This window comes from Perissodus microlepis, chromosome 5, assembly GCF_051167445.1.
Source record: "Perissodus microlepis isolate ML-2025 ecotype Zambia chromosome 5, ASM5116744v1, whole genome shotgun sequence".
NCBI lineage: Eukaryota > Metazoa > Chordata > Actinopteri > Cichliformes > Cichlidae > Perissodus > Perissodus microlepis.
The window spans coordinates 19,667,092-19,680,825 of record NC_140465.1 but is presented as its reverse complement, the minus strand read 5'-3'; the positions used below and the strand labels follow the sequence as shown (position 1 = coordinate 19,680,825).

Below are 13,734 nucleotides of genomic sequence, written 5' to 3'. Positions count from 1 at the left end.
TGGAACTGAGTCATAAAATTTAATAAAATCACTATTTATGTTATTAATTACACCTCTGATTTTCTGCTATGACAGTTTGAAACATGTACTGTGACAAATTAATGTTAAAGCTGACACTGATGTAAACACTGTGCTAAATGGGAACTTAAAGGCATCAGGCATTAGGCACACATAACGCAGTAGAGTCATGAACAGCGGCCTGCAAGCCAGTTTTTGTGACAAGCTCTACACTTTACGCATGCAGTGAACACATATGGTGCTAAATTGAGAACTCTCTCTAAGAAGGTGACAGCAGGTACACTGGGAAGTCAACAACAAGATAACTCCCAAAAAGGAATAGTTTTCACAGACCACCTCTGCTCTCTCTGTATCCCACCTGAATGACTTTTCTATAGCTAGTGTTCTTCTCACTGCTGGATGCATGAGACAGTACCTGCAGCACACTCATGTTGGACATATAGTCCAGCTCCTCCACACCTGCCATCACATGAAGATTTGCTCTCTCAAGAGTGTGGAGGTGTTATCAGGAGATGGGCCACTGCACAAGGACAACTGGACAAGGCTGTAGAAGGGCATCAGCAGCAGGACTAGTATCTGCTTCTTTGTGTGAAGAGGATCAGGAGGGGGACTGCAAGAACCCAACATAATGACCTCCTGCAGGATACTCATGTGTATATTTCTGTCCAAACTGTCAGAACCAAACTGCATGAGGGTCCTTTAGTGAGACCTGTTTTCACATCCCTTTCCCCAGAGAACACTAAAATTAGTATCTGCCACTGGTGCCTGTTCCTTTTCACATATGATGTTGCAGGTAGCGTAGACATTTGCCACGGTGTCTCCGTGCTCTTTCATGCCCGTCACGTGTGCTCAAACCAAGAGCTCACTTCCTTATGATTTAGGTGATAAGTTAAAGTCAAAGTCAGAGACAGTACTTAAGCTCATCCCATTTTCATGCGATCTGTCAGATGCACAGGAACACAGCCCAGAAATAAGTCTGGCAATGGTAGACTACAAAATGATGTAACATATACTGTATCAGCCAGGCATTTGGACATGCTCTATATAAGAAAAGGAGATTTTAAAATGCAGTGAAATGAATTAAACATCAAAATGTGCGGTGAGACAGAGAATGTGTAGAAACTAAGAAGTTAAAAAGCAGATGTGCGGACATGGGTCTCAAATATATTATATCAAATAACTGTTATTCTTTTACGGCCTATTTAAGAATAGAAACCTCTCTTTTAAAAAAAAGAGAGAGATTTCTATACTTAAATAGTTTAAATATGGAGCTTCTTTCTTCAGCCAAGGCCTATACAAGAAAAATGTTTTTTGGAAAACTACTAAATGAACTACCTTCAAAACACAGATTTGGATTTTTGTAGATAAATTTCCTTATCTGAGTAAAAACGATTAAAAAAAAACAAAAAACAGATGATCGCAGTGGCTGTTGAACTACAAGCCCTGAGAGAGTTAGCTCCTTCGATTACAAAAGGGTTTGGATGTATTTACCACCAAAGGACAGCTGTAGTTGCACTGCAGTGGAGCAGCAGAGCCATTCAGCTGTGTGATTTACACTGTGCATATAGCCCTTCATACACTGCAGCATCTGCGAGTATTAACAGCTCTCCCCAGAAGCAAGAAAACCATGGAAGTGAAACTCATTACAGCCTTGCTATATGTACAACAAAGCTACTTTACAGATACTGATAGAGAAAATGTTTTTCAGACTGCCTCTCAGTTCTTGTTTACGATTTTATTTCTATAAATCTTCAGGCTTTACTTGGTCCATTAATTGTAAAAGGTCTTTGAGAGCTGTTCATGAATTATGATCATAATCCTGGAAACGCCACAGTAGGGTGTGTGCACAGACCTTGTGAATCAGGTAAAATCTCCCCATGTGGGCAGGCACCCTGCTCAGAGACCACGATTAAGTGGGGATCAACTGTCGAGCAATTTTCGTTTCCAAGGAAAAAACATGTATACAAATTACTGACTCTGGTCCCGAAAGAGAATGCCCTACAGCTGCAGTCCAACAGGGTTCGACATTTGTTCTGCACCACATATAATAAAGGCTTTCCTGAAATACTGAAACAGCGAAGTTGTCATTGACAATGTTTAACAGCACCTATGTTTCCCCACAGCCCGGCATTCAGAAGCTCAGCAGCTGACCCAACAGGATGGCTGCACCTTTTTCCCCCCCTCTGGGAGGAAGGATCTGGGTTCAGCTTTTATTCGGCTCCCTGATGGCCCCATGTGCTAATACTGCTGTCACGTCCTGGGGAGAGAGAGAAGACTAATTACTGACTGCACTCGCTTCCTGCCAGTCCCCCTCTGAGAGCCATACACTGTTAATTAGACGACAATACCAACGAGAGCTGCACTGTGGATGAGGCCGACCTTTACCTCATGTAAATAGCATTAAAAATCAAAATACATTTTTAATTCCTCATTGCCATTATTCCATCTGTATTTCATAACATCCTTCTTTACAGAGTTTTTCCATTTTTAACCATCCAAGTGAAGTGAATAAAAAAATCACTTTCTATTTAAGGGACACGCTAAATAAAAACACAATTTTAATCTGGCTGGGTGAGCAGAGATTTTAACTGTAGGCCAGTTTTACACCTTTCTGTCTTACAGATTTTAAAATTATGCACTCTGATTTAGTGATTCCCTCTGGCCAACACATTAGATATCTGTCTGATATTTTAAATATGATTTTTAGCCACAGACTTTCTGTGAAACTGCACTCAGGCTCTGGAATAAAAGCTAATTGCAGCATACTGACAAGCTCACAATGAGATCACCGTAAGCACAAACACAGTAATGCCACCATTTTACTTTAGGTTGTTAGAACGCTAATGTTTGCTAGTAAGCACTACACCTAAAGCATAAATGATGCTGATGGAATATTTTGGGTGGGTGAGGATAATACTGAGTGAATAAATATCAGGACCAAAGAAAAATCAAAGCACCAAATCAAATTTCCTGCAGACATTTATATTTTACCTATTATCACAACTGCCACCTATCTGTGGTCCACTATCACCAAGTTTAGGAGGATGAATCCAGTGAGACATTTCGGCATTTTATAGTGTTGCGTTCCTTTAGGAGGCAAACCCATGTTGTGCATTTTGTGAAATACGAGCTCTAGCTCCATCTTGCTGTTAACAGGTGATAAAAAAAAAGCAGCCTTTAGGAACATAATGGTGAAATTAAGTGGGGGGGAAAGCTAGATTTTTGTTTGGGGTCCACTTTGTGATTATCTTGAGGCTACAAATGGATTCAGTGTTTTATTGATGTGATTATTTTAAGTGTTATTGTTGGACCTTTAACCAGATGTTTGGAGGTTAAATGCCTCCCCCAAAGGCAATCAGAAGTGTTCTTTCATAAAACAACAGCAATTCTGCCTCTAATTAATAGGTCTAATTAAACTGAGTGCTAATGTGGCATCAGGCATGTCTCTCCTGTTTGTGTACCAGAAAACAGGACAGTGACAGTAGTGAAGAAATACATTTATTCAGTTTGACTTTTGGTTAAGTAAAATTCTCTGTCATCTAAAATTTTAGATTTGGTTTAATTAGAAACTGGCAATCAAAAGCCTCTTCAGTTTTCACTTGAGTTCTTTAAATGAACTGATTTACACAACAGGCATTAATCCTTCAAAAAAAAGGTACACTCAATCTCAACGCTAACATAAAGGATGCTAAGACTTGCTGCTGTGCTGAGTAAAGCAAAGCTTAGTGTGACTTCATCCTGAGAATCAAAAAGATAAACAGTACCAAAGGCTCAGTGCTCCGTTTAATGATATACTCTTTGGTAATCTTTGATAATTCCTCAAGTTAAATAGTCAGATCATCTGGTAAATATGTTTTAGAAAGGATTAAATTATGTCTAAGCCTCATTGGGAAGGGCAGCAACGCTGGCAAGAGCCGGGATGATCCTCTCGTACACGCTGATGCCTTTCAGGAAGACTTGCTCGTTCAGATACTCGTTGTGATCATGCAGCAGGATCGGCGTCCGGTTCATTGGAGAAAAGCCAATAGCAGGGATGCCCACCTAGATCATTAAACAAACATTATTTAAAACACAAGAACTGATTTCTCACAGTAATGTCAATAAAAGAAAAACCTCAAATGACTCTCAGAAGAAAACTTCCTCCATTTACAAACTCAAGTCAGTTCTTAAACTCACCGCACGGATAAAACGGCTATCTGTGGCAGCAGGAAAGATCTCCTTCTTCAAAGTCATATTCCTAGAGTGGAGATGATCATATGAGACGTGGCTGTTGATTACACAGTATGCTCCTGTTTTTAGCTGAAACTATATGGATAAGATGTTTTTAAACGTGTGCAAAAAGTGTCACTGCCTATATTGGAAATGCTTGCAAAGCATAAGTAAAAACTCATATATGTAAATCTCCCTGAATAACATATTAAATGAAAAAGAAAATTATAGTGTCTCACAGCTCCACAAGTATCTGTGACAAACCTTTCCAAGCACAAGGAGCAAATTGTGAGAGTTGTGGGAACATTTGCAGCTAATGTGTGAAGACTCATAGAGTGGATATTTAAAAAAGAAGAAGAAGAAAAGAAAAAAAAGGTTATGTAAGCAGATTACAAGGATATAAAATTCAGTTTTGCCATAAACTAATACAGCAGATCATGTTTATTTAAAATCTTAAATTATTAATTGTTCAACAGTAAGATTAACACATACTATTTGAAGAATCACCAGAGTTAGCAGCTGCAGATGAAGCCAAAACAAAGGTTTAAGCTGTGACCACTACACAACACTACACACCTATCAGCTAAAACACTGACACGGGGAAGTAAAAAACACTGATCATCTGGTTACAATGACGATTCAAGACTCTTTATTGTCATTATGCAAGCATAACAAAATTAAAGAAATACTCCCTCACATGGAGAAAAGAAGACTTAACATAAATATACTGAGACAATAAAAATACAAAATGCAATACTTTAAAAGCCCACAATAAATGTTGGACCCCTGTGGAGATAAAATCACTCAAACACTGCTGCAGCCCTTAGCCCACCACAGTATAAGCACTGCATGTCAGCAGCGGTCGCTTTTTTGTACTGGTTTTCATCTTTGCTTTGTGCAGTCAGCTTTGTATTCTACTAAGACAAAGATCTTACAGATGTGTGCCGTCATTTGTGTTGGTGTGTGGGGTTGCAGCCTCAGGTTTATATTGTTAAATAGTGATTATGAGACAGTGTGTTCCAGCTATTGTACAGAGTCCCATAACAGTAATGTCAGGAGAAGAATACTGAATTAAGTAACACACTGCACTACATTTAAGAAAAGTGTTCTATGTATTATGTGTAACAATGACTTTTGAGTAACTCTGACACTGATCACAACAAAGAGGGAAATACCTCAACAAACATGCACAAGCATTTGACCCACAGCGTGCAATTAATTTGCATGAATGTAATTTCTTTATTCCTGCTTAGCAATGGTGGTGACTCTCAAAACGGAGCCAATGAGAACTCAATGACAACTGATAAGGAATCGAATCGTTAAGTGATATCGACAATGGAATTGGAGGACTGTCCGTGCTTGAGAGTCTAGAGCAGCGGTCCCCAACCCCCGGGCCTCGGACCGGTACCGGTCCGTGAGTCGTTTGGTACCGGGCCGCGAGAGTTGAGGCTCAGGTCTGAAATGTATGGTTTTCAGGGTTTTTATCGGTTTTCAGCGTTATTTTGTTATTGTTTTTATCGTTTACTCGGTTTTCCTGAGTCTTTTCACGTGTGTTATGAATAAATCTTCTTTTTTTGGTACCGGTACTAGTTTTATTTTGTTGTATTTATCCGCGACACCTTAAAGGCCGGTCCGCGAAAATATTGTCGGGCATAAACCGGTCCGTGGTGCAAAAAAGGTTGGGGACCGCTGGTCTAGAGGTATTTTGGACCTTATTTCAATTGTGTAGTAGATGTTTTAACAGGAAATAATAAACAGCAGATGACATTCCCTTTACGTTATGTATTATCTTGTAGTAATCTGATGGCATCTTAATGTAACAGATGCAAATCAGAGTAAAATTGTGGCTAAATGTTGTCACTTTCACAGATTCGTGAAAACAGCAGCGTTATGTACTCCAGGTTTGAAAAAGGATTTAGTCCACTCACATTTCTTTGCAGGAAGCACTGAAGGCGTTCCACCATGGATCACTCTCATCTGTGGATGTGATATTCTGGTTCATGTGTTTCTACAACAGATACCAGCTGATTTAGACCATTTGACCATCAGAACAAACCAACAGCAGTCTTAGAGTTGAGAGCAAGCACACTGACCTGAGCAAAATCATAGGTGACATCTTCTCCTGCTTCCTTACACCACTGCTTGATCTGTCTCTCGAACTCCTGGTACAGTGGTAAAAGTCAATGTGGAGTACTATGACACTTGCAGCCATGTGCATAATTGTATGAAGGAGTTACACAAACACATAAACCACTTACGCACCTGTAGATTTACTGTAGGTGGTATTCTTAGGTCAAAGCTGACGTCCATTTCAGCCGGGATGACATTGTAGGCCACGCCCCCTTTGACCATAGTCATATTTACTGTGGTGACGTCACCAAGTGTAAAACACTCACTGGTATTTAGCCTGAGGAGAGAGAAGGTAATAATGCAAAAGAGACCAAAATGCAACTTTGAATCAAACACAACTGCACAAGTTTATATTTAAGTTAATGGTCTCTTCCCAATTATCTATGGGACACAAAGACAACTGATGAGCAGTATATGACAATTAATACATTATTGCTTCTATTTCTGTAGTTTTTTAATGGTTACAGTGAATTTAGAGGTAATGTGCCAGAAGACACCTTTTTTAAAATATTTTCCTTTAGTTATGTTGAATCGTTCATGAGAGACTGAGCAATTGAATTTCCACAACCCAATTATGTCATACATTTCTAGGCATCCAAAAGTGTAAATATTTATCTAACGTCCTGAATACTGTGTGAAGAAAAAAACAGAAAAAAGTTTTTAAATAAATAAATATAGGCTACTCACATTTATGACATGTAAACATAAATTAGAAGTTCTTAATGTCTACACAGTTCATTAAAGCATGCTGCTATGGGACAAATTAGCTGCAAATAGACCTACAAGCAAATTAAACCATCGTCTGTACAATTGAAATTGATTTACACACTTTTGTGAGCAGGTTTTGGGATAACCTATCACCTCAAACCAACTCCAAAGAGATCTATTATAGAGGAAATCTGCTTACACTACCAAAGTGTAAATTTCCTCACCTGTGTTTTTCCTTCTCTCTGAAGTCCAGGAAGGAGTTCATGACATGGCGCTATAAGAAAGTGAAAAGATAAGTGTTGTTACTGACACTTTCCTTTAGTCCTGTTTTCAACCGCTTTATTAACCAGTAACATTGTACAGATAAGTACCAGCTTCTCAGCTGCTGTATTCTCCACAAACCGAGACCCATGACCTGGACTGCCTGGGCAATGGACAGTAATCCCTGAAAGCAGAGGTAATCCTGCTTGATTCAAGACACGTTTTATCATCTAGACAGTAATTCAAAACTAATTTAAGTTGAAGTTTCAATTTCTGTGTATTTTGTACTTACACCAGGGGTTCCTTTCCCCATAAAACACAGTGAACGCATCAGTGGGATTGGCCAAACCTGCAGAGCATGCAGAAAAGACTCAAATACACTTTGATCCATCCATTTTTCTCCACTCATCCAATTCAGGAACAAGGATGGGAACTGAAGCCCATCCCAGCTGCCACAGGGCAAGAGGCAGGGTACACCCCCAGAGACAGACAATCATGCACTCTCATATAGACACTTGCAAGTCACTAGTTAATTTAGTATCACAATGAATCTAACCTCATGCACAAGAACATGGAAACTCCAGTTCAAGATGTACTGACTCCCATTTCTGAGCAGACATAACCAAACACTGGAATCCCTTGATGTTTGGATGTCAAACTTAAACCCAGTGAAGACATTTATGAAGGCATATGAGGCAAAAGTCTAACATTTTCACTATTTTTAGTCGAAAAATATTTCAGGAAGTATTCTTATCTTTCCTGAAACTTTCTTTCTAGATTAACATGAAAAAAACAAACAAACATTAAAACTATTACATTTTTTTTACTTTATAAACTGTGTCTATTTTTTTTAATTACTGTGGTTTTATAACAAAGGGAATGGACAATCATTTGAAGCACATTTGTCAGCCAGCATCACTGGCTGGCCACTTTTCTATCTATCAGTCGCTGTTAATCAGCTTGCTGTTGCATTCTCTCTTATTGTGTTTACGTCTGATCAAACCAAACACTGGCTCTGTTATAAACTCAGCCATGCAGGCAGGTTTGTTTTTATCTTTGGCATGAATAATGTAAAAAAAAAAAGCAGTTTACATATATAACCTGAAATTTTCAGACCTGCATTTACTCATTTTTTAAAGGTCTCAGTGAAAAAGTCAAGAAGTTCAGAACTTTTTGAACTGATGTTACTGACACCAATTAAAAAGTAAAATCACACAACAACACAACGAAGTTACAATCCCGACTTAATGGTCTCACCCATCCTAAGAGAGAGAAAAACAGGAAGCCCAGTTAGTGCTGATCACAAAGAAAAAACACCCATATAAACACTTCCAAACCTCCCAGAGTAACACTTCTCCTTTCTCCAGAATGTGTGTAAGGTTGAGGCTGAATCAGTTCGGGAAGATAAGGGAAGGTCTGAACACAGAGTATAACATAAAAGAATATGGACAGAAAATTACTAATATATGTGAAAGAAAAATAAGTAAATACCAAATTTGATTTATAATTTATACATTTGAATTATAATCTTCCCCCATTAAAAAAAAAACTTAATAAAAATAATGTAGTGGGTTTCAGGATTAAACCACTCTTCTATATGACATCAAAGAGAAAAGATAAAATAAAATGTTTGAAAAAGAAAGAAAATAAGGGAAAGGCTAGTAAAGACCACCTTTTCTTTCTCTAAATCCTTCTATTTCACTACAGCATGATCAATTCTCAAATTTAAATGTGTAGGTTTTTATTGTTAGTCTCTTCCCTTCATTAGCTTAGTTTTACTAGGTGCTCTTGTTATGGTTACCTGCAGTTTTATCTTGTTTCAAAAGTAAAAGGATTTTCTGTGGAAATAATTCAAACTAAATAAATAACAAGTATTTTTAACTCACTCATACACTTTGGCATGTTCAATATTTTGATTTTGATTCATTTACTTTTGAAAAAGAATACAAAGGCTGCTTTATCTTTAACTGTATCTCTTTATTTTTTTACCTTCATCAAGGGCAAAGCCGATGTTTAACTTGTGAAACTCTGGCTGCTTCACAAATGTCTCCATCCCCTTGTAGCCTCCAACTTCCTCATCTAAAAAAATAAGTAAATAAATAAGTGACTACAACCTAACAAGACTCGGAGAACGAACTTCATCCTTATTACTTGGATTCAATGATTATGGCTGATTAGACATCTGCTCGGGACGAAGCTGGGAGGAGCAATGTTGGCAACAATGTAAACTCCCAGGAGCCAGTGCCTCCGCTCCACGCTGGCACAGTGCAGAAATGTTGCTGAAAGGGGTGCTGTTTCAGTTTAATTTATTCAGACTTGAATCAAAGCCTTTGTGTGGAAAGCAGACAATAAATACCGTACAACATGTACAAACAGATTCAGGAAACAAAGCGTACTTGGACGCACATATTTAACATGTCTATACTGGATAAATGTGAATAGACAAAGTCCTGCTGTTAAAGTTTACATCTCCACAACCTAGGAGATAACGTTTAACACACTGTGTGTTTTCCTACCCATCTACACTGGTAACAGACCCCCTAATAAGAGTCTACTTAATATGCATTTCCTGTTTTTATGATATCTTGAGGTGTCTCTGGCAGAGTGACAGGTCAGAGTTAATCTTAGATTGAGCACATGTGTTTGGCTGACCAAAGGTAAAACTCATCTCCTTTGTGTTTAATGAGTACAAGACTACAGTTTGTGATCAGTCTTTATCCCTGTTAAAGAATTACTGAAGCTGCATCATAAGCAGTTAACAACAACAGGAGAATGAGGATGGTATCAGTCACACACTGTATGTGTTTTTACTGTCCTAGCATTACTAATTAAGGAGTAATCAGTCACAGTAATTAAAAATACCCATGAGCCTGTATTAACAATATGTAAAGACATTACAAACAATTTAAAAACAGAATGGAGAGGCATATTAAAATCTTACCAGGAACAAACATGAGATGGAGAGTGCGTGTCGGTTTCCATCCCCTCGCCTTCAGCCTCCTGACTGCCTGGATGTACCTACACAGAACAAAGTGAACGCAGCAGATATATGACAGGAACAAGGACGAGAGTGTGAACTGACAGTATGCAGGCTGAGTGAGCGGGTGTTAAATCGGGTGTTTCTCAAAGAAACATAAATACAAGAGAGCATCACAACAACACTAGAGCACAAATCCTGTTTAATAAAGCAAGTTATCAAGGCAGGTTATACCCACTGTATAGTTACACATTTCATGTCCTGTGATCCACGGGCATAAATGTTGCCCTCTGCATCTTTGAAAGCACTGAAAGCATCGTACTTCCAATGTTCCTGGAGAAAAGATTGATATCAAATCTGGTTTTTTCAGGTCTGTTACAGGTGATAACAGGATTGTAGCGCCATACTGTGAGACCGATGTCATACCTGATAAACAGGTACAACATCTGTGTGGGAATTCAGCAAGATGGACTTCAAGGTGGGATTCGTTCCCTCCCATGTCATGATGGATATGACTCTACCTGGAAAAACCTAAATGGAGCAGGGACAGGAAAAGGATCTTTTTATTATTAATGTTATGTCCACTGTATCATGTAAACAACTGCTCTCTGAATGTAGCCATCAATGTCACACACCTCGATCTTCTTCAAGGGTAGCTCAAGCTCCTCCGCTATTCTGTCAAGGAACCTAAGAGCAGCATCTATGAAAGAATAAACACACATCAAGACTTCACACTCAAGCATTAATAATTGAGTGAAAATTCTCAGTCACAGCTCCTGCTGCTGGACTTTGACAAGCCTTCTCCTGTCATCATTGCATTTTCAGCCACTTTTAGATGTGCATGTGAAAAGCAGTCTAGCTAGCCAGTCACACTCTCTCACTTTTTCTATGATTATTAACTCTCTCAGAGCAACTGGAACACAAACCCTGTTTAACATGGTTGCTGTTAAACAGGGTGAAATATATTTCCAACAAGGATCTAACTGCACGGGACCCATTTCACAACCGTAAACAGGGTCGCAATGCCTCCAAATAGTTGTTTGGAAAATGATCCATCCCCAGGGTCACATGTTTTTGCCTCATGGCTGTTGCTTTTATTTTTTCTACTCCTGAGACTCAGCACAAGGTGTAACCACTGAACTGAAAACTTTACAAAACAGCTCAGCATCCTTTTTAAGAACATCTGTTACATGCATAACTGTGAGCATTTAATGTTTAACTGACACAGATAAGAAGTGAACTTTGATTACTTTTTCTCTTTGAAGAAAGACAATGATGCCACTGATACAAGAAAATCCATGTTACAGTTTCTCAAAGGAAGCACAGATACTGTTTACAATACATTTATTATTATACTATATAAAGAAACAGCATTTGTCGATCATAATCTTAAAGGAAAACCACAGAGAAACAAAACATGAAAAAGATCATTAGTCAAGCAGCGGTTTGGGGTCTATTAAAGACAAATGCATCCCAAAATTCAATTGCGCCATATCGCTAAAGGTCACGAACTGAGCTCATGTAATAAAAGTCTCTCACCATAGTCGGGCTCTGGGTGCACAGTTCTGAGCCGGAGGTAGTCTCTAAAAAGAGACACGGAGGGGTCTTCACCCTCAGGAAAGCTCTGTCCGCCTCCAACACCTGGACCGTCTTTGTCAGGCAGCATGGTTCGATTTATCCTCTGCCTGAGGACATAGGAGGCAACACACGGCATGTCACAGTGATAAAACGCCAGGTTCATGTGGCAAATATCTGTCCTTTATTTGGCACAGACATGACGCTAAATCCGTTAATCACTGTCTCCCTTTTACCGCTGCCATGACCTTACCTGCTTAAAACACCTCAGCTCGGGTCCTGATAAAAGCTAGCTAGCCTCAAGCGAGTTAACTTATTGTCCCTGTCTTTTGGCACAGGCTCCAGCAGCAGAGATTACAGGACGGCAAATAGCGCAGTGTTATTTACTCCACCTTATTTTAATACTTATTATTATTTGTTATTACTCACCCTCTCCAGCCACGCAAGCTCCTACGACCCAGGTAACCAGGTTTGTGACAGTGTGTGGCGTGTGTTACTGTGTATCAGCTGACATGCTGCTGGCTTCCTGCCCTTCAAAATAAAAGTCTACTAGCTGTGGTAACTACAATGAATTTGCATTTTCTGCCTTTCTGTTTCACACATTTGACAGACACGACTCTCGTCCAGAATTCTTTGTATTTTTTAATGCCATCGCGCCGTACTGACACGTTTTCATGTTTTTCCGATCGTGGCTCAAGAGTTGGCAGTTGTCTTGTAATCGGAAGGTTGCCGGTTCGAGCCCCGGCGTCCTTGGGCAAGACACTTCACCCGTTGCCTACTGGTGGTGGTCAGAGGGCCCGGTGGTGCCAGTGTCCGGCAGCCTCGCCTCTGTCAGTGCGCCCCAGGGTGGCTGTGGCTACAATGTAGCTTGTCATCACCAGTGTATGAATGGGTGGATGACTGAATGTAGTGTAAAGCGCTTTGGGGTCCATAGTGACTAAGTAAAAGCGCTATACAAATACAGGCCATTTACTATTACCATTCTTTTCCCTTTAGGGGTCGCTACAGCCGATCATATTCTTCCATCCCGCCCAAGTTCGAGCATCCTCCTCTGTCACATCAGCCCTGCATGTCCTCCTTCACTGCATGCATGGATCATCTCCATGGTCTTCCCTTTTTTCTCCCGCCTGGCAGCTCCATCTTCATCATCTTTTGTCCAGTTTACCCACTATCCCTCCTCTGCACATGTCCAAACCATCTCAACGTTTATCTCCAAAACACTCATGAGCTTTCTCTGATATAAAGGCTTGATTTAAGTAAATTCATTTATTTTACTAATTTACTTATTGAGAGGTTTCTTCCCATATAATTTCCTTTGCATTGTTTTTATATCTTGTATGCTTTGAATGTATGTATTACATTTTTAAAATTAAAATACAAATTTAATAACAGACACTTCAGTTGGCATATACATATGTGGATTTATGTGCACATGTGGTCTGTGCATGTACACACATGAATAATTTTACCTTTGTTCCTTAAATAAATGGCATTGTTTCAGTGCTGACTGATATCCTGCTCAGTCTTTTGCTCCCTGATTTTAAATCAGATGTCACTCTCAACATGCCAGAAAGGACCAGAAACTCAAGTTGAAACTAGAACTTAAATTGTGAAAGCAGGCTGATTGGTGAGCTACCAGACAGTTACTCATTTAATCGTCTCCATCCTGGTCTGCCACCACCAGCTCGACCTCCTGTCTTTTTGTCAGTATCAGTCTCCAAATCATACATCATAGCAGGTCTCACTACCATCTTGTAAATCTTCTCTTACATCTATTTTTTTGTTGCTCATCTCCACCCACTCCACCCTGCCTGCACTCTCTTTTTCATCCCTCTTTTGCACTGTCCATTACTTTG

General features: G+C 39.4%; 1 protein-coding gene across 2 annotated transcripts; it reads right to left on the bottom strand.

Annotated features, from left to right (window-relative positions):
* On the bottom strand, positions 1-12,417 carry LOC146387188 (aminoacylase-1A-like). Of its 2 annotated transcripts, XM_084928609.1 has the most exons (16): positions 12,308-12,417; positions 11,843-11,988; positions 10,939-11,003; positions 10,730-10,834; positions 10,542-10,636; positions 10,268-10,344; positions 9,316-9,405; positions 7,619-7,675; positions 7,437-7,510; positions 7,290-7,339; positions 6,490-6,634; positions 6,321-6,389; positions 6,156-6,235; positions 4,195-4,255; positions 3,953-4,059; positions 1-2,275 (listed from the first exon to the last, which is right to left on the bottom strand). In XM_084928609.1, the coding sequence occupies exons 2-16, from the start codon at positions 11,967-11,969 to the stop codon at positions 2,269-2,271; spliced, it is 1,209 nt and encodes a 402-aa protein (XP_084784735.1). In that variant the 5' UTR covers positions 11,970-11,988; positions 12,308-12,417; the 3' UTR covers positions 1-2,268. The 2 variants fall into 2 exon arrangements, with proteins under 2 accessions (XP_084784735.1, XP_084784734.1); XM_084928608.1 differs by lacking the exon at positions 1-2,275 and having other exon boundaries at positions 3,500-4,059.
* Between the last annotated feature and the right edge of the window lie 1,317 nt (positions 12,418-13,734).

What these genes read in the sequence shown, in the direction of transcription:
- LOC146387188 (XM_084928608.1), bottom strand. Translation starts at nt 11,969, where the DNA reads ATGCTGCCTGACAAAGACGGTCCAGGTGTTGGAGGCGGACAGAGCTTT. An exon ending in GCACCCAGAGCCCGACTATG is followed by an intron (nt 11,004 to 11,842) that starts GTGAGAGACTTT and finishes ATTCTTTCATAG; the next exon opens with ATGCTGCTCTTAGGTTCCTT. An exon ending in ATGTTGTACCTGTTTATCAG is followed by an intron (nt 10,637 to 10,729) that starts GTATGACATCGG and finishes TCTTTTCTCCAG; the next exon opens with GAACATTGGAAGTACGATGC.